Source organism: Babjeviella inositovora, assembly GCF_001661335.1.
Source record: "Babjeviella inositovora NRRL Y-12698 unplaced genomic scaffold BABINscaffold_16, whole genome shotgun sequence".
NCBI classification, from domain to species: Eukaryota; Fungi; Ascomycota; class Pichiomycetes; order Serinales; genus Babjeviella; species Babjeviella inositovora.
This window is the reverse complement of record NW_017566853.1, coordinates 98,092-121,915: the sequence shown is the minus strand read 5'-3', so window position 1 is coordinate 121,915 and position 23,824 is coordinate 98,092. Positions and strand designations below refer to the sequence as shown.

The 23,824-nt window shown below is 48.4% G+C and overlaps 9 protein-coding genes across 9 annotated transcripts; 3 read left to right on the top strand and 6 right to left on the bottom strand.

Annotated features, from left to right (window-relative positions):
- Positions 1 to 144: 144 nt before the first annotated feature.
- BABINDRAFT_163585 (Sec7 domain-containing protein) lies at positions 145 to 3,215 on the bottom strand. Its single transcript, XM_019129992.1, has one exon. The coding sequence runs from the start codon at positions 3,131 to 3,133 to the stop codon at positions 497 to 499; it is 2,637 nt and encodes an 878-aa protein (XP_018982653.1). The 5' UTR covers positions 3,134 to 3,215; the 3' UTR covers positions 145 to 496.
- Positions 3,216 to 3,423: 208 nt separating this feature from the next.
- Positions 3,424 to 5,562, bottom strand: BABINDRAFT_178194 (ubiquitin-protein ligase). Its single transcript, XM_019131054.1, has one exon. The coding sequence runs from the start codon at positions 5,423 to 5,425 to the stop codon at positions 3,866 to 3,868; it is 1,560 nt and encodes a 519-aa protein (XP_018982652.1). The 5' UTR covers positions 5,426 to 5,562; the 3' UTR covers positions 3,424 to 3,865.
- A 135-nt stretch (positions 5,563 to 5,697) lies between these two features.
- Positions 5,698 to 6,280, top strand: BABINDRAFT_163583 (U2 snRNP complex subunit). Its single transcript, XM_019129991.1, has one exon. The coding sequence runs from the start codon at positions 5,809 to 5,811 to the stop codon at positions 6,139 to 6,141; it is 333 nt and encodes a 110-aa protein (XP_018982651.1). The 5' UTR covers positions 5,698 to 5,808; the 3' UTR covers positions 6,142 to 6,280.
- Positions 6,281 to 6,902: 622 nt separating this feature from the next.
- Positions 6,903 to 7,439, bottom strand: TOM20 (Tom20p; the record flags this gene model as incomplete). Its single annotated transcript, XM_019127282.1, has 1 exon — positions 6,903 to 7,439. One exon carries the CDS (start codon positions 7,437 to 7,439, stop codon positions 6,903 to 6,905), a length of 537 nt encoding a protein of 178 aa, XP_018982650.1.
- A 378-nt stretch (positions 7,440 to 7,817) lies between these two features.
- On the bottom strand, positions 7,818 to 12,853 carry LTE1 (mitotic regulator). Its single transcript, XM_019129990.1, has one exon. The coding sequence runs from the start codon at positions 12,570 to 12,572 to the stop codon at positions 7,962 to 7,964; it is 4,611 nt and encodes a 1,536-aa protein (XP_018982649.1). The 5' UTR covers positions 12,573 to 12,853; the 3' UTR covers positions 7,818 to 7,961.
- A 2,048-nt stretch (positions 12,854 to 14,901) lies between these two features.
- Positions 14,902 to 15,678, bottom strand: BABINDRAFT_10222 (uncharacterized protein; the record flags this gene model as incomplete). Its single annotated transcript, XM_019126707.1, has 1 exon — positions 14,902 to 15,678. The coding sequence occupies one exon, from the start codon at positions 15,676 to 15,678 to the stop codon at positions 14,902 to 14,904; it is 777 nt and encodes a 258-aa protein (XP_018982648.1).
- Positions 15,679 to 19,216: 3,538 nt separating this feature from the next.
- BABINDRAFT_10221 (uncharacterized protein) lies at positions 19,217 to 21,082 on the top strand (the record flags this gene model as incomplete). The annotated part of the gene is made up of 1 exon (XM_019126706.1): positions 19,217 to 21,082. One exon carries the CDS (start codon positions 19,217 to 19,219, stop codon positions 21,080 to 21,082), a length of 1,866 nt encoding a protein of 621 aa, XP_018982647.1.
- Positions 21,083 to 21,229: 147 nt separating this feature from the next.
- Positions 21,230 to 21,766, bottom strand: BABINDRAFT_41682 (uncharacterized protein; the record flags this gene model as incomplete). Its single annotated transcript, XM_019132038.1, has 1 exon — positions 21,230 to 21,766. The coding sequence occupies one exon, from the start codon at positions 21,764 to 21,766 to the stop codon at positions 21,230 to 21,232; it is 537 nt and encodes a 178-aa protein (XP_018982646.1).
- Positions 21,767 to 22,835: 1,069 nt separating this feature from the next.
- On the top strand, positions 22,836 to 23,800 carry BABINDRAFT_10219 (uncharacterized protein; the record flags this gene model as incomplete). Its single annotated transcript, XM_019126705.1, has 1 exon — positions 22,836 to 23,800. A coding segment is annotated over one exon (965 nt), but the record flags the coding sequence as incomplete, so codon positions are not given.
- Between the last annotated feature and the right edge of the window lie 24 nt (positions 23,801 to 23,824).

Here is a 23,824-nt window from a genome sequence, read left to right as displayed (position 1 = left end):
AATACCTCATTTTCGTCAGCTGCAGGAGATAACTTGGCATAAACACTAAAGGCTAAGATTGTTACAGTGCTACACAGTGGAGAACAATATAAAGGTAGGCAACGGCCGACTGTATTAAAATTAAAAAGAATTAAAGCACAATACTATAAAAAAGAGCAAAGCTTACTGAGTAAGAGGCTGCTCTGAACATAAACTAGCCAGTGGTGTGCCAATCGGGCGGAACGGTGGATCCCTCACTTACTAATGCTCCATCAATTTATCGCTAATTGATAAAACTCTGTCTGCATAAAACCATCAAATTACTGTTTAAATGAGCTTCGAAATCACCTTTTATGCAACGGCCAATTAATATTCCTTCAGTAGATCGCCGCCACAAGTCTTTATGTACCTGTGGATAAGCCCATTGGACACCGTATTACACCTATTTGAACAATGTATCACCTTTATTAAGCTAATTTTCATGCATTGTGAGAGGATTTGGGTATGATCCTATCTCTCAGAGTAAGGTGTTCCTAATTGGACTGCTGTGAAGACTAAAGTTGTCGAACTCCGCCGGAATTGTCACGATCGACGTGGAACTCACGTTCTGGCACGGCTCCAACATGATTCCAGTGGGCGGCTCTTGAGTCTTAGAGTCCTGTCTCTCCAAGACGATTGGGCTGTCCCACGGAGCAAGCCTCTGAAAGCTTTCCTGAACCAGACAGGCCTCCTTCTCCTGGGATCTTCGATTCTCCCTAATTATCGGGCTGTCTGGGCCCCTTACACTGTTCACCCGGCTCTTTGGGCTGTCCTCTCCAAGAAAAAGCTCATTCGTCCAGAGAGCCACATCTTCCCCTAATGACACGTCATCCACCAAGGTATCGTCAAACGCATCAGGGAATGGCTCATCAAGTAACACCTTAAGCTGTTGCAAAATACCAATCATAATATCACTCTTGTGAATTTCATGCCACAGCATGTCTATCCGCAGCTTGATCATCTGCCCGTGCGCCATCACCATCTCTCTGGTGCGCATCTGTAACGGGAACACATGGTGGGACAAGAACTGGAGAATACCGAGGTACCGCTCGTGCAAGATTTTCATGGAAGCGCTGCGCATTTCGCAGTAGCGGACAGTCTTTTCGTGCACACCCATGGTTCGTCCGCCCGTGATTTCCTGGCAGGTGGAGCCGGTGTCTATATCTGAATCTGCAGGGATGTCTCTGACATTTGCGAGAGGGATAATCACATTGTCCAACGCGGAAATCACATTGATGGAGTCGATCCACAACCCCACTTCCCCTTCTTCTTGTACGTATAACATCTCTTCCGCGCTTCGCCCGCACACCAAGAACATTTTTTTAGACTCCAGGGAACTGCCCTTGTCTGGGGTTGCAAACAAGTCGTTCACAGAGAGCGAGCAGTGCGGAGTGAACCCCGAATCAAAAACTGAGTAGCCTGTCTTTTCGGAGAGGATTGGTGGAAACTGTGTGTCGCAGAGGGTCGTCACCTGTTCTGCGTCGCCAACCGCGTTGAAGTAGACGCAGAGGTCATCCAACTGCTGCTGATTGATCTCAAACATTGCAAGAAGCTGGCTGGGCTTGAAAAGATAGAAACCAGTGGTGGTGAGCATCCCATAGAGCTTGATGGCTCTGAGCAGTTTGGGTGCTACTGGCTTGTACACAACGCCTAGGCGGATCACTTTGGTAAAGTACTGGGTGGTTTCGGGATCATCTAACCGGGGGTTGAGCCACTTGCTCTTGTTCTTGCTCAATCGCAACTGGACCGGTGGAGTCTCTGTGGTTAAGAGGTAATACACGTAGTTAAAGATCATGGAGTTATTGATATCGATTGGCACCGCCCGGGGAAACGGATTGACGTAGTCAACCTCAAACTCAACCTTCAAGTTGACGTCTATCAGCGAAACGAGCAGCAGGAGTATACCGTGAACAGGCGGAGAAACGCTCTTCACGTACCTGGACAATCCCGTACCTTCAGGCGTAGCCATGCTAAACTCCTTGTACGTGATATTGTCATAGAAGTATTCCAATATCTCCTTGGTGACGTTGCAGGGCACCGGGTCGCTTAGCAAGGAGTTTAGCACGATGCTAACAAAGTCATGCTTGGTCATCCGGCTCAGCTGCTTCACGTTGGGGTTGTGGTGGTCCGTGTTCAAGATGAGCATGCCGAATGATAGGATGTAGATCTGGTCCTGCGAGCCAAACACCGGCTGGATATCTGGGTCGTCGGTGTTGTTTGTATGGTACCAGTTGCGGGCAAACTCGGTCACAAAAAAGTCAATCTCCCCCGTCTCGCCCGGTAGGTTGTACCTGGCCAACAAGAGTCGGAGTGCAATGTCCAAGGGTACCTGGTAGAAGTCAAAGTTTTTAATGAGAAAGCTGCGGAATGCCTCCACTACCATCTCGCGCTCCAGCGCGGACTTAGTCGTCCGGCCAATCTCTGTGATTTCGTGCGCGAGCACCGCGAGGATCTGGCGGCTGGATTTGGCGTGAACTCCGGGAAAGTCGTCATATATGCTCTCGAGACATGCGAGATACGCTTCACCGTGCGGAAAGTCTGCAGCGCGGATGGGCGCGGCGTCGGGCTGCGCGGGGGAAACGGAGGGGCTGAGCTCCGCCGATGGTCTAGACGAACGGAGCATGTTTCCTAACGATGATAACACATTCAAGCTCACAATCGACAGGCTTCGTGTTTTGAGACTGTCTGGGTCGATCGAGGCCCCGAACGAAACGGTACGCGAGCGGTGTCTGGGCATGACAAGGGGCTCGGCTGCCAGCGAAACCTCCAGGTAAGACTTTGAGTCTACGGAAGTATTTGAGGCAAAGCTAGGCCGTTCGGATAGTACTTTTCCGCTGGAAATTGTTTCAAATGTGGACTCTCGTTCGAGAACGGTCACGGGAGCGCTCAGGGAACGGTCAAAGAGCTGCGAGATCTTTCTTGCTAGTGGCTTAGAGGGTGTATCTGACTCGCTTTTGAGAAAAGTTGGTCTTCTAAGGCTGTCAGAGAGGTTTCTGGGAGGTTTCTGTCTGGTTTTCTGTGGGGTGATATCAGCAAACACGCCTTTGGGCTTGAGCTTCTGCCGCAACGCCAGGAACGAGCCTTTGTGTCTGATTTTTCTTTCTTCTGGCACCATTGAACCACGGGAAGGGGTTTGGAAAATACCGTAATTTGAGGCAAGACCCTTATCTGCGGAAATACTCTAATCTGAGAACAATACCCTAAACTTCAGGAGTAGTTTCATGGTGCAAGGTCAGTCTCCGCCAGATGCCACTGCTCACATCCTCCTGCAGGCTCGGCACGCGTTAGCGCGAACTCTGAGCGCACGCGCGAACGCTAGGCGGTTGGCATGGGCTAAAGGACTAGTTACACGACGCACGACGCCTCAGGCAACACACCAAAACGCAGCGGCTCCCTATTGTTGATCGAGCATCCGTTTTATTTCGAAGTAATCTATAAGCCAATACAGGTCCAGGGATCAGAGCAAGGCAACGTTTTTTTTTGTAGATGATCACTGTTGGTCAGGTTACTCAGCCACCTTCGGTACTTCACAAGCCACTCACATTTACACGCATATGTATCTGAGAAAACCCACATATGCTCCTTCCGGTAGCTACCCGTTTACATAGGCCAATCGAAATCAGTCTAATTATGAAAGCTGCCCCTGGTTTGGGACCCTTTTATATTAGCATTGTCGATTAAAATGGCATATTCTATATTGTTACCGGGTACCTTATGTACCCCCACTTGGTTATCCGTCCTTTCATTACGTACCAGAACACCGTTCCTTTATTTCCGACTCTTAGTCATATCGTAACTTAAGGCTCTCCTGGAGGCTTAACGCGAATCAACACCTTCCCGTTTGTCATTATATGGTCTTTCCGTTCTGAAGCTCCTGTTGGGTGTATTTGTCAGCCATCTTCTGCCAGTAGCCCTCACTACTAGCCCCTGGGGGGTTCTGTTCAACCAACTTGTAGAGCTTTCGAGAAACCGTTTTGTTGATGGCGGTGTACTTGTCAAAGTCAATCTTACCATCCTTATATAACGGACGAAGCACGTCCCTCACATTTTCCTGGATCCGTTTCTTATTCTCATACGTGAGCACCGAGCTGGAAGAGTCAGACTCCGAATTTGATACCGGCAGATCCGCTCGCATTTTACCCCCCTTTTGGGGTGGCTGAAACCCTGCATCAATCCCAAAGAAATCAGGTAACTTTATTTCGATATCTGAGTCTGATGCCTCGGGCGATCTGGGCGATCCTGGTGGCGAGAAGGTCGCTAGGGACCGGGTATTGTGGATGTTGGGGTTGGTTTCGTGGAGATTAATTCCTGTCATGATCAAGCCATCATTGGCAATTGTAATCTTCGAGCTATTAGCTTTCATTTCCGAAAGGATAGACGAAACGAGCGATTTTTTGGGGAGCTGGGGGCTTTCTAGTGTTGATGGACCCGTTTCTATTATTGTCTCATTTCCCCTTGTTCTGCGCGATGGCCGTTTAAACTTTCGCTCCGCATCACCCGTTTGGCGCTTCCGAGCCGTTACTGAGGGCTCGGTGGCAACCCCCATGTCTTTCGCCTTGTCAAACTGCTCCCATGCGTTGGTTTCTTCTTTGGTGAGTTTTCGTGGCGGCGGCGACGGTTCGTATCTGTTTCGATGGACTATGGGGCTCAGCAATGTAAATCCATTGAGGGAAACACTCAGCGATGTAAAGCTACTAAGAGGGGTACTTGGTAATGCATCAAATCCCGGAGGATTGCTATTCAACGCTCTGCCTCTCATTTCTTGGTTCCGTCGGGTGGCAGCCTCGTATATTCTGTGGGTAAGAATGGAGTTCCGACTCCGCCTTATGCCTATGTTCGGGGTTACGGCTCGCGTTCCTTCGTGGGGGGAATCGCACATGGGACAGAACCACGGTTCTCCCGCTTCCAACCCGAGACAGGATACATGAAACAAGCCTGAACAACCGTCACACAGCACCATTGAGCCTACCATACTGCTGCCGCTCTGGCTATCGCACAACGTGCAGGTTATAAACCGTGAGTAGGGCGACTGGAGGAGATAGTCGTTGGTCTGGTGGCGAAAATGGGAACTGGAATCGTCCTCTGAATCGGGAGGATTGATGAATTCTTCGGGAATCTCGTTTAACACGTCTTCCGACTGGTAAAATTTGTCTTTAACCTCTAACCGTTCGTACACCGCCATGTGGTGGTCGAGGATATCAATGTGTTGGAAGTGGAGGCGGCACGTGGGACAGGAGCTGCTGCGGTCGGACCAGGATTTGATGCATTCGGCGTGGTAAATATGGCCACAGGTGGAGATTCGGCCGATGTGGTTGGATATAGCCGTGTCATAGAGCCCCTCAAGACAGATCGTGCAGTCCTCGCTCTGATTGTTGGTAGGCCCCGGGGAAGAAAGCTCAGCAGCCATGATAGCACTTTTGTTGAGGATTTTGGATCGGAAGCTGTGATATAATGGTATGAATGACTTCAAGAGGAAATTTAGAGAGATGTGACGACATAAATGGCCATTTAGGGGGGGAGGCAAATCAGAATCTGTTAATGGAACCCTTGTTGAGAACCTGTCTTCCTGCATGTACTAAATTAAAACACGTGACTGGAAATTTAACTCCAACTTATGGCATATCTATTAGAACTCAAATGGTATCCGAGGAGGTCACCCAGAAACTTGGCACGAGTTGGAATTCCTACTATAGTCGAATCTAATATTGGTAGTACCTCCATATTAACGTATCCCAGCCTTCCACTTGCATCTTCACAACTGTCTCATTAACATCAAAGGTTATCTTCACAATGTCTCGCCACCAGTTCGACCTTCTAATGTGCCTCAAACAGCCGGGCACCACTGTGGCCAAGCTCTGTGAGAAGTGCGACGGGAAATGTCCCACGTGTGATAGCTACAACAGACCCACCAGAGAGACCAGAATCTGTGACGAGTGTTCCTTTGGGAAGCTAAACGGAAAGTGCATATTGTGCGGGGGCCATGGTGTCTCCGACGCGTTCTACTGCTTTGAGTGCTGTCGCTTGGAGAAAGACAGAGACGGCTGTCCGAAGATTATCAATCTTGGTAGTTCCCGAAGCGATATGTTCTACGAAAAGAAGAAGCAGAAGCGATTGGAGGGATGAGCTTGAGATTCATTTTGGATGCATGCATAGTTAATGAAGCGATGGCACCGAGATCGCACGCAAAGATGAGGCTAAAGGTTTGATCAAATTTAAAACCTTTATTGTATAGGGTTAGAGTAATAGAAGGTAATGGGTCAGAGGTCTGCCCTTCAAGATATTCGGAGTAATGGATATCCGTCAGGGTCTACAGGCATAGGCAAGGATTGTGGAGGGCTAAGATGTGTATATAAAGGTATAAGCACACGAAACCTTCTCGAACTTGATTCGGTAAGCGCTTCTAGTAGTGTTTCCAGAAATCAATGACATCGGCGGAGCTCGAGACTCGAGGTGGCACCTTTCCGTCTAAACGCTTGGTATGATAAATACCAAAGGGTATCATGTCTAGAAGGTCTCGGTATTTCCTTGACATAGTTTGGTAACTATTGTGTTCAGGCTTCTGTTTACAGCTCCTTCCGGTCTTGCGATACAGACTGACCTCTGGGCTACAAGTTTCAGACATAAGCCAGCATCAGACCAAAATACATTGACTGAGCGGAGTGATAACCCGGGGATATCTGTTGATCAGAATCGAAAGACCAGAGATTTTTCATGACAGCTACACCTTATATTGCTATTATTAAGCAAGGGGGTTTCAAGGACGGTGATCCCCTTCGACGGTGCACAACGCCAGAAACACTCTTGTTTCATCCAATGCGCATCTACAGGTGTCGATTTAAAATACGTTTATATGTATATACAGAGTAACCGAGGTGGATCGACGCTTAATCCTGCTCTTCCTGTTCTGGTTCTTCGGCAAAGTCGAACTCTTCGGTTGGCTGGGAGATGGAGTCGCCCAAGATGTTAGCCAAGGACTGGGGTGGGTGGGTGGCGATGGCCAAAATGATCAACTCGTAAACATTTTCTGGGACCGACTTCTGATAGATCGCCAACAAGTCCGATGGCTTAGGGTAGACACAGAGCGCCTTGTAAAAGGCGACAGCGGCTTCGACATCCTGACCTGGGACAGCAGCCAACTTCTCAGCCTGGGAGACCTGGGCCATGAAGTAAGTCTCCTTGCCGGCCAAATCGGTTGGAAGGGGATCGGTAAGCAAGGAGGTTTCGACAGCAAGTTTCATGTAGGTCGTCTTGGCCCTGTTGTTTTTATCTTTGGCTGCCTTTTCCTCAGTCTGGAGCACCTTCTTGTTCCTTCTCAACTGCTTTCTGAAGTCGGCCGAGTTGCGACGGGAGTAGTCAAAATAGACAGCATATCCCAAAAGGGCAGAAGCCAAAACACCGGTGTATAACAAACCCTTACCCATTATGTGTAGTAATACAGTGTTTTGGCTGGCTTCGGATTGCTGCCGCCGTCGGATTTTTAAAACTCTCGAGCGTTGGTGAGATTTTCAAATCACGTGAGTTGGGCGGTGTACTACCAGGAAGCCTCACAAGGGGGGAGCTATATACAGTACTTGTAGAGGCCCGATTAGGCTGTTAGTAGGGCACTCGAAGATCATTACAGTGTAACATTTACCGGAGATTTATGTATTAAGCAATAAAATTTTAGCGTTATATTAATAGTTCAATAGTAATGTCTTTGAAATAACCGCGTGGCTAAAGAGACTGCCTGAAGAAGGGCTTAAAATACAATACGTGAACTATGTACAAGCACTACGAGGATTTGGTTATGAATATAAAATTGCCAATTTATCAAAAAGCCTAGAAACTCGTCCCGGTTTTTATTAATAACCAACGGTAAACACCACCCTCTAGTTCTATTTCACGTTGCAAAATTGTTTACTTTTATGATTTACCTGCAACATTAAATTCACAATAAATTCACCTTACGCATCAATCAAATACTTCCTGGCGACCGACATCTGGTCGTCGGTCAAGCTGCGAATGTATAAACACTTGCTCAAGAGCTCGCGATGCACGGTCAAGTCATACAAGTTCGACCAGTCAATACACTGGCTGAGCGACTTGACGATGGAGACGGAGGTGCGGAAGCGGCCAAAGTTGATCAACTTCGCATCCACCTCGCTGATAGTGTCGATCGTCGTGTCCAGCACCACGGTGGTGTCTTCGCCGGTCCCATGAGCCTTGGGCTTGACAAAAACTGGACGCTCAGCGTTGAAGGTCAAGTCAGACATGTACAAGCCAAGGAAGGGGATGCACCCCTTGGATGGCTTTATATTATCCATAGCACTGCGGAGCCGCTGGAAGTTCTTGTGCGGCATCGTGAGGGCCTCCAAGTTCTTGAACATCAAGATGTCGCCCGGGTCCAACACTCGCCACGTTTCCTTCAACCCGCTGATCTGGGCGTTGGTCAATGCCAAAATGATCTGCACCAACGAATTGAAGTTTTGCATCTCTTTGCAGTGCTGTGCCACATGTATGAAGCGCGAGATGATGTCACAACGGAAGGACGGATCCTTGCACAAAAGTACCTCGGAAATGACCCAGTTCACCTGGAGGTTGAAACGCGAGATCACAAGCTCCACGCCCCGTACATCCGTGTAGTCCAAGATCAACTCCAACCACGAGTTGTACGGCTTCATGTTCTGATTCCACTTCAACTCAATCAACTCCTTCCAGTCGATGTCGAGCACCAAGTCGCGTTCGATGTATGTCAAGTGCACCGCCACGTCTAGCGACGAGTAGTGAACAATGAACGGACAATGGCTGTTCCCCTGCATCAAGTCCTCCACCGGGAGATACAGCTCAATTGCGGGCGAGATAACCTGGTTGTACCGCTCAAACACAAACTTCGACACCTGTTTGACATTATTCATCCGCATAGAAACGTTCAGCGGACCCTGCTCGTCAAAAATCCCCGTCCCCAACATCTTCGACAACCGGTACATCACCTTGTCGCCCTCAATGAGCTCCTGGAGGTATCCCTCATCATGAGCACTCTCCTGTGACTCCTTCTCGTCGCATGATTCCCCCCTGTCTGTCTGTGGGTGTTCCTCGGCCTCCACCCCCGGGTTCAACGGTGAATGCAAGAGCTGTCTAAAGTCCTTGAGAGTACTGGAATTAGACGGAAGCGCACTTGGCTGCAGAAAATGCGGACTGAACCGCCCCTCCAACATCAACAAGGCATTCGTGAGGGCATCCTCGTTCTCATCCACCTCGGTATCTGGGATACTAGCCAACTCACGCAACATCTTGGAGTCCAAGCCAGGAATGGCGGCCGATTTGTTGGAGTCAAGCATGCTGAGCGGTGGAGTATCTGAGCGAAAGACAGAGTCCAGGGAGTCCATCTGGGTATTGCGAATCAACAGAATGGAGCCGTCGGGGGTTCTCGATACCCGGCTGGATCGCAGGGCCGGCCCAGCAAGGTTTGGCGATACCAAGTCTACCACCCCGGGGTTGCTTCCGTCACGGCTGGCGTCAGTGCTGTTTCCTGACGTGTGGTTTTTCTCCCTGAGGTCGTCAAAGATGGAGTCGTACGACGAGACGGAAAGGTTGTACTTCTTTCCCTCGGAAATGGTTGCCCTAGAGTTACCCAGCGGAGCGTCGCTCTGCGGGGATTCCATCTCACCGAAAATTGTGTCGAGGTTCTGGAGCCGCGGGCTGAGGTCCGACCCCTGGAGGTTAGCAAACCCATGCTTCTTCCGCAAAAGGTCGTTCTGAAACGTGACATTTACGTAGTTGGCATCACTGACGTTGATTGAGAGGTCCGAGTCGTAGCTAATGTACGATTTGCTAGAAATGGACGAGCTGTGCTTGGTGGCCGTCAGCGTGGAGACCCTGGTTCCCAGTCTGAACTCGGAATCCCTTTTAGTTTCAGAGCCGCTGGACTTGGTCCCTGGACCCAATTTTTCAGAATAACTAGGCCGGACTGAGTCCCGCTTGACCTCGCCGAGACTAGTTTCGCTCGGCTGGACCTCAGAACCCACTTCACCGAAATGGTCACCTTGTGCCATACTGAGGGGACGTATATCCGATGTAATATCCTCGATGTCAAACAGGGCGTCAAAGAACTGTGTCGATGAGCGGAGCCCTCTCTCTTCGCCCAAGTCTCGACTCCGCGGATTTACCTTTCGGCCCTGATCCGCGCTGATTGCGGAGTCGTAGCTTATATAGCTCTTGGTGTCGCTATTTGACAAGATACTGTTGCGCTTGTTGATGCTGGAAATCTGCGAGAGGCTGGGGTTGGAAAAGAGCTTTGACGATTTAAAAATCTCGGAGCTGTAGTTGTGGCCCGGCCGATAGGGCCGGATGGAGCCCATATCCTGCGACGTATCGCCACCATCAGAATCCTCGACAAGAACGTCGTGGTCGGTCTGGTCATGGCGCACAAAGCTCCCAGAAACCACCTCTTTTCGGTCAAAGTCGAAGCCAAAGTCAAAGTCGGCCTCCTTATCCACCGTGGACAACTCTACGTTCGCGCGCGCACGGATCCGCGGTACATCAAGCATCGAGGCATTGACTTCAGCACTTAGGGCGCCAAACGAAGCATCCGCCTCACCCGTTCCTTCGTTCGGGTCAGAAAGCATAGTGCTCATCAACTTGGCCCGCGACCGACGGAGAAGAAGCGCGGAGGCAGTGAAACTCTCACCCACAAGGGTCTCTCCTTGATTCATCACCACGTCGCCCTGGTTATTGATCCCGAGAATCCCGAGACCTTGATAGTCGAACTTCGATAAATTCGCCTGGAAGAACTCCGCGATTTGGTGCAACTCCATCACAGACATCTTGCTCAAACAGTCCACCTTATCCTCAGAAACCAGACTGGTGTCTATCAAAGGAGAATGCTCCTCAGTTTTGTCATTGTCGTGGACGGAGCCTGGCGGGGATAACGGAAGACTGGACGGCTTGCGCTTCAATCTGAGCGACGACAAGCGGTTCAACCCATTCGCAGACGAATCGAGCAACGACGAAAACGAGCTTTTGCGGCTCCGCAGACTCAACTGGGGGCCGCCATCAAGCAAAGGCGGGGCCTTGAAGATCTTTTTCCAGTCCTCAGCCTTTGGGGGCCTGAATTCTTTCGGCGACTCGATGGCCCTGTCCTCGCTCGGAAACCGAAGAAACATCTTCTTTGCGGGTGTCTTGGGAACCACGGCGGTCTCATCGTAGCTGAGCGAGCTCAAGGACATGATATTCAACGCGCCGTTGGTGGTGAAGCCACGCGAAAGCGGTTCCCGCTGCTCGTCGAAGAACCGCTTATCCCCGGGATAGGGGGAGATGGTCGTCTCACCGCGGAGAAGCGGCATGCTGAGACGAATCACGCCTTGTGTTGGCGCGTATGGCTCGCTCAACTGCACCTTGACGGTCCTGCGGAGCCCGACCGAGTTGTCGCGCGGATTGAGGATCGTGCCCTTGTCGCGGGAAGTGATTGTAGCGTTGGAGGAGGTTGTGGAGACGGAGTTCAGGGCCTTGTGGGTTTTCGGGGGCCTTGGCTCATCTAAAGACTCATCTGAACGAATATTAAACTCCTTCATAAACACTGGTTTGTTGTTATCCGGGTTAATATAGAACGAGCGACCAGGGTCGGAGGCCGTATCCTCCGCGGGAAACGAATGCAAGAGGCTCGGGGTGGATTTCTGATTCTTTAATTGCATGATTCTGGCAAGCGCGAGGCTCGGAACGACATCAGCAGTCGTTTTGCCATCATCAACGTCCTCTTCGTGGCGGTGGGTCACGCCAGGGATGTCCTCGGGAATGCGGTAGTTGAACAAGGTGGAACCTATTTTGTTTGTGGATGAGTTGAGAGCAGATGGGAGCAACTGCGGCGTGTGTTCTTCGTCGAAGGTGGTTTCAGGGGACTCGTCTACGAGCTTGAGCCAGTGCGCGCGCAAATCGGTGATGACGCGACGCGCAAGGTCACTCACGAGCAATCCAGAGCGCGCGATCACGTCGTTCAATCGCTCCACAAACTGCTCCTGGAGCGCGTAGTTGCTCCCAAAGTCCTGCCGGAAAAAGTTGATGATCCAGTGTCGCAACACGACGAACGTGCGCACGAGCACAAGCGCACCGAGCGTCTCGTACTGCGGGTTGTGGTCGCGTGCGTACGTGTCGCGCCCGCGCGCGTGGTACTGGAGCGCCCACACAAGCCGCGCCATAAGCAAGTCGAGGAGTTTTGTTGGCGTAACGAACATGCGGTACGTGAGGAAGAAGTCGTACAAAAAGTCATAGTCAACAGAGTTTGGAGACGTGAGCTGCGCCACGAGCGCGGTAATGTTGGCCACTGCAAGCTGGTCCGCCTTGGTGGGCTCGAACCGGAGAAGCGGTGAGCCTGCGGCAGGGTTGGGGAACGGAAAGAGGTACTCTGAGTCGTAGATAACCTCCCCATGGTGGCCATAAGCGTAGGTGTCACTGTCATTGCGCCACTCATAGGCTTTAGCGCTTGTGTTGGTTTTTATAGTATTTATATCGGTGGAATCGCTGTGTGCATGAGCATCGCTCTCGGCGTGTGTTCTGGCATCGTTCATCTGTGAGAGGGTCATGGTATTAAAAGTAACGGTGGGTTTGGGTATAAAAACAAGGATTTGGCTATCAGAAATAGCTGAATTAGGATGATTGGCAGAAGTTGTAGGTACAATGGGTGTCCGGTGATGTGAAATGTGGCCTGGAGCCGGTAGATTCCTTGGAAGGGTAATAGAGAGAGTGAATGTAAGAGGGGTAGGTGGTAAACGTGGGGCGGTAGACAGCAACCGTAATAGTTCAGTATACCACCGTGTGTTTTAATATCTGTTGATCGTTGAACGAAAATCTTTGACCGTTGTCGCTTTACTCCTGTACCTGATCTTTGTTTACGCTGCACCCGAAAAAAGCGCAGGAAAAATACTGGGGCCCACAGTCCTGGGACACGCAGGCGCCCGCCTTGCCCACAGGATTTAGGCATGTTGGAGGCACGTGAGTGGCTAAAGGAGACTGATTGTTGCGTTTGTTTTTTAGCGTTATGCGCGAGGCGATCTGTAGGCGAGAATTTTCCAAGCATAAAGAAGATCCTAGCGTGGAAATCTGGAACATTAGCAATTGTCCATGGTCGGCAGCAATTAGCTTCACGATTCATGGATATGAGTATAACCTAAGCAATATGGAAATCGCGGTGCAAAAATTAGCAAGATTAAACCATCGGTGATAAAGGCTGATAACGGTTGGTGGTCAGAGTGTTTTTAGGATCTTGGGCCACGGTTACATAAAAGTCTTGTTGGAAGAGCTGGGAAAGTTCGCCGAGACCAAAATCCTTAAAACGAGTGCCGTCTTGCCCGATCTCTAGCCATGGTGTAATTATCGCATTGGAAAGTTTCATAAGCAAACCATTTGTCAAGTACCTGTCAGCAGTAGCCTTATACTGGACTTGAACCATTTTTCTTCCCTCTACTGAACTATTTTAAGGGGTGAATCGGTGTTTGGAGCTTGTATAAGAAGCAACGAATAAATAAGCGCGTTTCGTAGGGGAATGGAAGTCTGTATAACAGATCCATTTCCGCTATGTGGAGAGGAAGCTTAAAAAGGCGCGTGGTTAGCGGGGAGCCAAGCCATCGCCCAGGCACAGTCTAGCGCGCCATTTGTATGTGCACTAAGACGCACTCACACCCCCAAACCCCGGCCGTCATGTAAATTACTAGCCGCACGAGATATGCAGCTTCACTGGCATTAATGGGCGATGTTCCTCGAATCGTTTGTCCTGGGCTCGCTCCACAAACTGTAAGCGCAGGAACACGTACGCATGAAAATGCACATCTGAATTATTTGCGAGGCGCGTACTACGTGATGTGATACCGTACATTAGTCCGCTCGCGTATAGTTTTATAATCGATATGTATATATAAGCATCCATTAGCAATATATGGTGAAAAATTGGCATACCTAAACAATGGTGATATAGCTCGAAGAGATAAAATGGGTATTGTTGTATATAGTAAGGTTTATATCAGACTTTAACATTCTTTATTCAGAAATATAAATATAATGACGTAATTGATGATGACGGAACCTGTATTTAGTTTAATAATTTAAATTGTGCGAAATATCCTGAACTAATGATAAACAGAAAACAGGATATCGAAAGAGCTAAACCTGTTGTATTAGAGAAGATAGAGGGTGCAATATATTTAGAAGGTAATAGTGGATGCTGTAGTAATCGCGTAACTGTCACGTGATAGGGATCAATACTCTATATAAGGAGGTCGATCTCTCCCTCCTTTATCCTATATACATTATATAGGCAACCAGTATTACTATTAGTAGATATTCTACCCTTGAGGTAGAGATATACTACAGATACTGTTAGCTAGCTAAAAGAGAATACTCTTCATCCGTAGGATATACACAAGAAAAGGATAGGCGGTGGCCATATATACCGAGGCGGATACGATACCAGGGGGGTCCGCCTATTGGAGGTAAGGAGATAGTGATCGCCGACACCCGTCTAGTTAAATAGTACCTTTGCTACAGTGGGGCTTAGGACATTAACAAACTGGGACCTAAATCGGAGACTTACAGGCTGGGCGTGGCTTAGAGCCGAAAGGAAACAATAACAAGTGATCCAATAGTGGTAAATAACATTTTTCGCTAATGAAACCTCAAGTCTATGTTTCTATGAGAAATGGTCACGCCAATCGGACTTAACAAGAGGGTGTATATGTCCAAGCATAAGCAATCCAAAGGATGCACCTGATATTGACTGAAATAGAATATAACTGAAAAAAGCTCAAGCTGATCTTGCTGAAGCTGAAAGATATAGTTCGTTGGTACCAGTACCAAAGACTAATTTAAAAAAAGGATCAAGGTTCCTGATTTATATAAAAAAAAAACACATTTGCCACCCTACAAACCGCCCAAGAGGCCCGAGAGTGGGTTAGTACCACCGGTCACAATACCGCCCAAAAGACCAGAGAGAGGGTTAGAATTTGTGATACCGCCCAAAAGGCCGACAACGGTAGATAAAATACCAGTGACGGGGTCAGGACCCAGTCCACCGGTAAGTCCACCCAAAAGGCCACCAAGGAGGGTGCCAGTGAGCGCACTGGTAAGCGCGCTCAAAGCATATTGGAGAGAAACAGAAAGGTTGGCCGGAAGAGTGGTTGGGTTAGCAACACCGGCGATAAGACCGGTAATAAGGACAGTAACGGTGGACACAGCGGCCGAGAGGATATTGGTAACACTAGAAAGGGCAGAGGTGATAACAGTAACAGCTTCAGCTGGAGAGCTGGCAGACGAGAGAGCACCAGTGGCAGCAGCGAGAACTTCACCCAACGCAGACTGGATGATGGTCTCCTGAGCAAGAAGGGAGCTTGGGATCACACCTGTATTCTTACCAACAATAGAACTGATGGCAGCAGCGATACCGGATTGCTGGGCCTCGACGACAGCCACAACAGAGCTAACAACATTAGAGACCTGAGCATCCGGAGCATCCGCAGCAGAGGAGGCAAGGGCCGCAATTCCAGAGAGAGCGTTCTCAAGTTGGAGGACAATAGAAGACTGGATGGCAGCAATTGGGAGAGAAATAGTAGGGACTTTAATGGCGGCAGCTGGAGCTGGGGCAGCAATAACAGAAGAGGCGACGGCCAAAGCGGTGAGGATAGCGGAGCAGAACTTCATTGTGTAGTTAGAAGATTGGTGGGTAACTAGAAATAAAACAAACAAACAAGCATCAACCTAGCGGGAAAGGGCCCATATTTATAGGCGATTTAATCGGGAGAAGCTGCAACTCACCGGAATGTGTGCTCGGGCCTTACATGGTTTGAGAGCTTGTAAACACAGTTGGGAAGTACGGGTGAACCTAAATTGGAAGCACATCACTTCTCTTAACATCAAGGAGTTAAAAAAGAGATATAGGCTACAATTTGCGTAGAGAAGATCCTGCGAGAATATGTAATAATCCCAGATATGGTTGTATTTTAGACCAAACTTGCCTGTGCAGGCTTATGTGCTCATGCGTGCGCTGATGTATGATGCATCGAAGATCCCAGATTGCGATCTGATCGGGGGGTTAATGCCAAAGTGTGGGCTGCATAAAAGTTATGCGGGTAGGTGGCTCGAACGTCTGTGTATCCCTTTGAAAGACCTGATCGGAGTTGTCCCAGCCAGTTTGGGGGCGTCTAGCCCAGAGACTACGGCTTATCGAGGGTTATATCGGATCCGTTACCACAATAACGTCAGACGGCACTTTCCATCTTGGGCTAGCCTAGCGTGTTATAGAAAATAGCTATAGATTCTAAGATTCGGTGAAATATGTCTAATCCAACAGATTGTGAGTGTAGAATTTCTCAAGGTCGAACCGCAACAAGCTAGCGAGACTGGTGCAAGTTACTGCATATTTCTCCGGGTCCCCGAGCGGCAACTAGCCCAGCATGTCATGCATACCAGGACTAAGCTTTATGAACGGCCTGCAGATGGATCGGTTGACATCAATTTACCGGGGCCCACTCCCTGGCAAGCTATCACTTTTCGGGAGCTAAACCCGAGTTATAGAATCAAAATGACATTCCAATAGTGCGAAGTTATAGGACTCCCAACTCTTGTCAAGTGGTTGTCTTTCTGCGCAAAATTACGGAGATAATCGACAAGGCTGATAGAGTATCCAGGGTCAATGGGTACCCACACTAGACGCTCCATGTATCTGAGACTTATCCCTGTCGAGACTTGCACAGGTCGCTCATTTACTGTGTACAAGTAATACGACGGTAAACAAGCGGTGCATCGCATGAAGCGGTTATGCCAAGGCCTCTGTTAACTTATGCCAGTTGTCGGGGCCTCCAACATTCTAAGTCGTCAACAATGAATGTATGACGCCATATGTCCAGAAGGACATTTCTTGACGCCTGCACAAAGAGGCTTAAGTATACGCTTTGGAGCGAAAGCCACAAGTCTTCTGTTCCATGTTTATTTTCACCAAGGCAGCGCCCATTGGAGGTTAGAAGTGCTTAGAAATTTAGTGCATAAAAGCCTCGGGCTGGAACCTGCGATTGAACTTAATCTGGCTGTTCAAAAGTTGTTTAAGCCGAGAACTGCCTACGCGGTACCTTTTGGCCTGCTCTAGCCGGAGACTATGTACGCTTATATTCCCTATTATTGGCACCAAATCTCCTCCAGTCCTCGAAAGAGGGAAATTTCTAGTACTTTTAGAGTGTGGTATAGACGAGAGATGGAAGAGAGCAAAGGTCCACTTCGCTGTGGCTAGATATGAATGCGGCAATAGCCCAATTCCTGCACTAACGCATACTACCCTGGTAAACAATCTGCATCTCTGGATTTAGACAGTCAGTCAAATGCTATTTCAGTGATGCGTTGACCACTTTCCCAGCCGGTTATATTGCGATTTCAAGAAGCACCGGTTTAAGTATGCTGTTAGAAGTATTTCAACTGACCCTTACCTTCAAAACTTGTGGCTAGGGTCCCAGAGACATGTATTGCGTTTGGCACTTAAACCATGTCATAGGCTATTGCTATATATGCCATAGCACCATAACTCCTGTTAGCACTGAACTATATGCTAGTCATTATAATGGTTATGCGGCATGATCTTGTAAGTATTTAGGCACCAGTAAACGTTTGAAGGAGATCTCAGACGTACAGGGAGCTTATGCCTTGTGGAAAGTTTCGTAATGAGCGTTATTTGTGAATGCCCACGTTTCCTCCTTCGCACTCGTTTGCAGTGGGCCCAAACTTAGTGGGACGGGTTCATGACCGAAATTAATTTACATTCAAATAATCAACCTGTATAAACTTTCGGGACCAGGTGCGACAGAGCAAGCAAGCAAACTGCCCACAGTGTCGCCAAGGGTTCGTAATTCCTTCCCACAATTGCTATTACGTAGAACACGGTTATGGCTACCGTACATACGTATCTCTTAGCATCTGCATGATAGGTTAGTTATTCCATTTTACACATTCTAGTGCCATCATCGTTAGGTTTAGAGTTCATTGTGAAACAGAGTCTTAAAGACTGGCGAATAGGTTATTCATGCACAGCCAGCCAAACCCAAAATTCTAGCGTCAACTTGCATGTGCGAGCGAATTCAAAAACGTTCAAGGATTCCGTTTCGATATCTCCATAGCTGGTATAGCAGATCATATCTAGAGCAAAGGAATGGCGTTTCGACACTTCCTTCCCTAGTTCACCAGAGATTTCTACGTAGCTGCAAGTTATTGGAAACGTAAATTCTTTCAGTACCGCTGTGAAGCTTTACCGATATGCTTTGGGGGTTCTGAATGTTCTCTAAACCCATCTCTCAAATCAACGTAGTTCCTGTTTTTGGGTTTTCTCGGATGTGAATTTTCGAACAAAACAGGCTCTTTAAGGTTCATTCCCAAATACACCACCCACAAGGATCTGAGCAAGAGAACTTCGTTGTGCGGCATTTTATCATTTCCATGCTGGATCTGCGAAAGCATGACAATGGTTCACGCGGAGATCTACACTCCGTATAGTTCCCTTGAGCATTCCCGACCGAATTGAGGTCCTGAATTCGAAGCTGTATCGGATTTATTTCGCCGATCAACGTTCAATATCCCCACCCAAGACGAGTTTAATCCTTTTCAATACCTCTGCGTATTTAGAGAGTGATTTACTGTGGTCAACATAGTATAGCCCACGAGTATATTGCACACCAGGTCCAGATGAAGAGCTATCAAAAAGGGGTATTATATTATTTCAAATAGTTTACTTTGATTTTAATCACCACTACGATAAACTATTTCCCCTTTGAACTTCTCATATCGCTGTATACTTGGATAAGCTGTGCATGATGCCGGTTGGTTAAGATGCAGATACAACCATTGTGAGAGCTGAGGCATCTACAACGTTCATACCTTTGCGTTTTTTCCACTAGAAGGGTGAAACGTTTTAGAGTGATTTAGACACGGAATTGTCTTTCTATTATTTCCTGGGTTTGGAGGAACCAACCTGTCTCGTGGAGGAGATCCGAAGTGTGCAAGTAATGGCGTGCGATGACCGACGAGAAGCGGCCCCTCTGAACCTCTCCACGTTCGCTTATCGACCAACGGGGTTTAGATCAGAAGCAAATTGGAACAGACTCACGTGCCATTTATAACACTCATTTTTAGTGTTATTATACTGGTATTTTACTACAACAATATACCATATCTTGAGTAGTCTGAATTGTGATTGCCAAAAATGTCTGTCGACAACGTCAGCGAACCGTACTTTGCCACTCCAGAGGACCCGCTTACTACCGACTACGAGGTTCTCTTTACAACTATCGACGATGTCTTGCGATCCTACTTCACTGCTACCCGCCCTGCTTGTGATGCCACAGATTACGGTGACTGGTTTAGCTACCTTTTGCAGATTCTCCAAAAGTACAACGACACCCTGAAACACAACTCCCTCTGGGTGCTTCTCTTGGTGAGGCTATTGCAAGACACGTTGCCTCCATCGGCGCAGACCGCCTGCCCCATCCCACTCAATTCGGTTAGTACCGAGCCTGCTGAATGTGTGTACGTCCGCAGAGTGTTCGAGCTTGTATTCCATTACATCTCCACGGCGGACGCCGAACTCATTTACTACGCGCCCCCACAGACCCCGCACCAGGCAAAGACCGAACCTGAAAGCACTGCCCACCTCATAAACCCGTTTTTCAACCAGTTTATCGCTTTGTTTTATCAGGTTTCCAAGGCGTATCAGGTGGAGTTAGGTGCGGTTCGCTTACAGGAATTGACCAACAAATACTACGCGTTCGTGACTGAACAGTTGCAAACAAAACGTGGCAGCAGGTCCTATATGATGACCGTCACTCCTTTGTTGACCTATCTGGTGAAGTTGGCTAATAACTTTCAGGAGTTCGAGATGTTGAAGGAGTTTACCGAAATCCAGGCGAAAATCATCTCGGGAACACTGGCCAACCCCTCACGCCCCAAGGCTGCCAAGGCCTTTGTTAATGGAGTATGCGGCTTAATGCCTAGTCACTTGGTAGACTATTACTATACCTCCGGGTTGATGTATTTACAGAGCTACATCGTTAACCGCGATGCATCGGCGTTGAAGGCAGCTGGTGAGTGTTTCCAAGTTTTGGTAAACATTCCGCCCTTCAAGGAGGAGGGGCCTGGGGCAAACGATTCAGATACCACCGTGCGGGTCCGCTTGTATTATATTTTGACCAAACTCTTGTCTGTGTCATCTCTTCGCGACATCCAGGTATTGGTGGACCGCGACACCAAGTTTCAAGCCATATTAAAATCCAAACTGTTTTCCTTGTGGAAGGAACTCAGGTACGATAGCATTACCGCAAAGGAGAGCAACTACGGTCAGGACGACCGGTTTTTTACTCTTTCTGGAACCTTATTGAGAGTGCTCGAGAAACACAGCAGTGCAGCTGATCCTCTACAAATGGAGGTTGACGCAGAAGGGGGAGAGACCGTTGAAGCCTCTCGGCGCGATTTCGACTTAAGGAAGGGTCCTCCGGTTCAGGAGGCCCCCAGTATCAGAGACACGCTTTTGGGGTTGTACTACAAGATTTTTATGAGTTTTTTGCGCATGGATGTGAGCAAGTTGGCGATCAGGTGTCATGAATACGCGTCGGGGTACGATTTGCTCCGCGAAGCGTTCCGTGACTCAACAGTGAACCGGGGTGGTTGCTACGGAGAGGAAGCTGTCGGGTCGAATAGGGTCAATGCGGTGGACTTTTTGGTGGTTCCCTTGCCGTTGATTCAGAAACTATTCTTTTGCTTGAGGCTCGAAGTCTTGAAGGCCAAGTTGGCCAAGCTAGTGACGCCAGTCCACAACATAGAGTTCTTAGACGATCGCATTACGAAGCCTATGTGTTTCAGCCTGTTTCTCCAGCAGGTGTCAGGGCTCCAACAGCGGTCTGGCAAAGCGGTGAAGGTGGAGTTTCGCCAAGATGGAGTAGTAAGCGTCGATTTGGTTCGCCACGAACACCAGGGCAACGCCCTGGCGGAATTGGAAGCTCAGCAAGCGCTACTTTTGACCAGAAATATGGCTTTCACACGGCTAAACCAGAAAAGTGGTGATAAAAGCCTATGATAACTCCAAAGGGCACAAATCTGTGACCTCATAGGCTGCCTTTGGCATTTATAGCCCTTTACAAGTCGAGCAAAGCAATCTCATATAACTCTAATATACACATGTACCTTAAAGTACAAACCTCCTCCACAAAATATACCCCATCCTTTATTTCTGCTGCTGCTGGGCGAGCAAGGATTGTCTCATGGCATCCATAGGATTGGCTCTAAAAGACTTGTCACTCAACACACTATGGAACTTGATTGTTTCTTCCTGGATAATCTTCAAAGAGCCCTTCTTTTTCATTATGCTAGGCTTGTTCTTAACCAGCTTGTTAACGAACTGGGCGGTTGGGGCGGCGACGATTCTGGTGGTTTCGGCGGTCTCGAGCAAATTCAGGGGCAAGGAAGTTAACAAGTCCTCCATCTTTGGCTTCAACTGTTCCTTGACCTTACGTTTCTGTCTTCTCAAGGAGGACTTGGAGATCTGCCCAGAGGTGTTACCAGACTTTAACTTCCCGATGAACTCAGTGGCTTTGGTCAACATCTTGTCTCTCTTGGTCTGTTTGAGTTGGTGCAAGAACGGGTTCAAGTCTTTTAGTTCGGTGATGCCGGTTGCCTCGGCATTCTGGGCTTTGGCAGCAGAGCTGACGGCACGGGTAGCGGCTTTACCTCTAAGAGAGTTTGTCTTCTTTTTAACGGCCATTTTGGATGGAGAACCTTCAGACCTCGAACTTATCTATAGATCGAGATCAGGCAGGAAGCGCTTAGATAACAGTCGCGATGGCCTGGATAATTTTTTTGTTTTTTATGCGTGTCTTGACCGATTGAATGACCGCGCACGACCAAAAAAATGGCTACACCAAGTATGGACCTGCAACTGTGATTTCTTGAATAAACCATGAAATTTAAGGCTCAAAATCAAGTAAAGTACCTGCAGGCGGGAATGTTACCATTTTAGACTGGGGTGTTCCCGAGGTCTAGATATAAAGTCTTGGGAAACCGGAAGAGGCTCAGGACTGGATTTCAATACAGACCCTAGAACATACCCCGTGAAATATTAGATTACGTGATTTTACTTCGCTACTTTGAATGGATCCCGAAAAGGCTTGTTCGAATCATGGGGGGTTTGCTATTGATTACGCAGAAACGGGTAGAGACCCACTATGATATATTACTCGAGACGGAACTCCTTGGTGAAAAAATTTCCTTAACCATAACCCTGGCACTAAAGAGTCTAATACAAAGGATTACGTAAAACCCTTTAAGGTTCACGAGTGGGCCCAACAAAACAGCCAGGGGTCATGCAGGATGCATATATATGGACGAGACGGTGTACTCCACCATATCTTGTTAAGTAGGACGACACAAGGGATGGGAACCAATACTATAGCTCGAATTATAACTAGCAGTCACACAAAGGAAAGCGGTAGTTCGGTGGGCAGGTTTACAGATACTATGGATTAAAGTATCTGCAAACCGTGGCGCTATAAAATGGCTAAACTTAGCCATGATACAAAACAAACTCGACTAAACCAAAGTTTTTCGGCTTACATCCCTTTACATATACTGAACTACATAGTTGCTATCACGGATAATTAGACGGTGGGTGCCATCGTTCCGCCATAGCAACAATTCCTGCAGTTTTAGGAAGAAACACACGTCTATGGTAGCCGTAGACGTTTCACATCGCACCGTATATATACCATCCCCTATCCTTTCTTTCACGGTACACTCGGTGAATATCACTTCCTCACATACTAATACACAATACCATGTCTGTCACCTACGCAAAAGGTCCAGACCCAGCGGCCTCTATCGCTAGAGAAAGAGCCCAAACCAACTTTGATCTCGATGTTATGAACAATTTCTTGGAGGGTGGTAGTGAACAGGCTGCCTTGGTCAAGAGCATTTACCTCCAATTCGAACGTGACCCTATCATCGCCACGTCCACTGCCGTTTACGACCTTTCCAAGGATCAAAAGCGTGAGCTCACAGCTAAGAAGATTGCCCGCATGGCCCAGTACTTGGAAAATGACACCCCTGAAGTGTTCTCTAAGCGTTTTCATTTGATTTGCACCTTTGATCCGCAGACTGCTGCTATGCTTCATATCCACATGGGGTTGTTCTACAACTGCATTCGTGGGAACGGTACGGAAGAACAGTTTCGGTATTGGATCACCACCAAGGGCGCCTCGAAGATGAGGGGGATCTACGGGTGTTTTGCCATAACCGAGCTTGCCCATGGTTCCAACATTGCTGGCTTGGAAACCACCGCCACTTTTGATGTCGGTACCGATGAGTTTGTCATCAACACCCCCCATGTGGGTGCTACCAAGTTCTGGACGGCTGGGGCAGCTCACACCTCTACCCACTGTTGCGTTTATGCCCGTTTGATCGTGGAGGGCGTGGACCACGGTATCAAGACCTTTGTGGTGCCCTTGAGAGATTCCAACCACGATTTGATGCCGGGTGTCTCTGTGGGTGACGTCGGCGCCAAGATGGGCGTAGACGGTGCTGACATCGGATGGATTCAGTTTAGCAGCGTTCGCATTCCTCGTGCCTATATGTTGGCTAAGTGGGACAAAGTTGAGAGAAACGGTAAGGTGCATAATTCTCCATTGTCCCAATTGGCATACTCTGCACTTTTTCCGGGGAGAGTCTCCATAGTTTATGATTCCTTCAGAAGTGGGGCCCGTTTCGTGACCATTGCATTGAGATACGCCGTCGCCAGAAGACAGTTCGGGAAGAACTCCGACGGCTT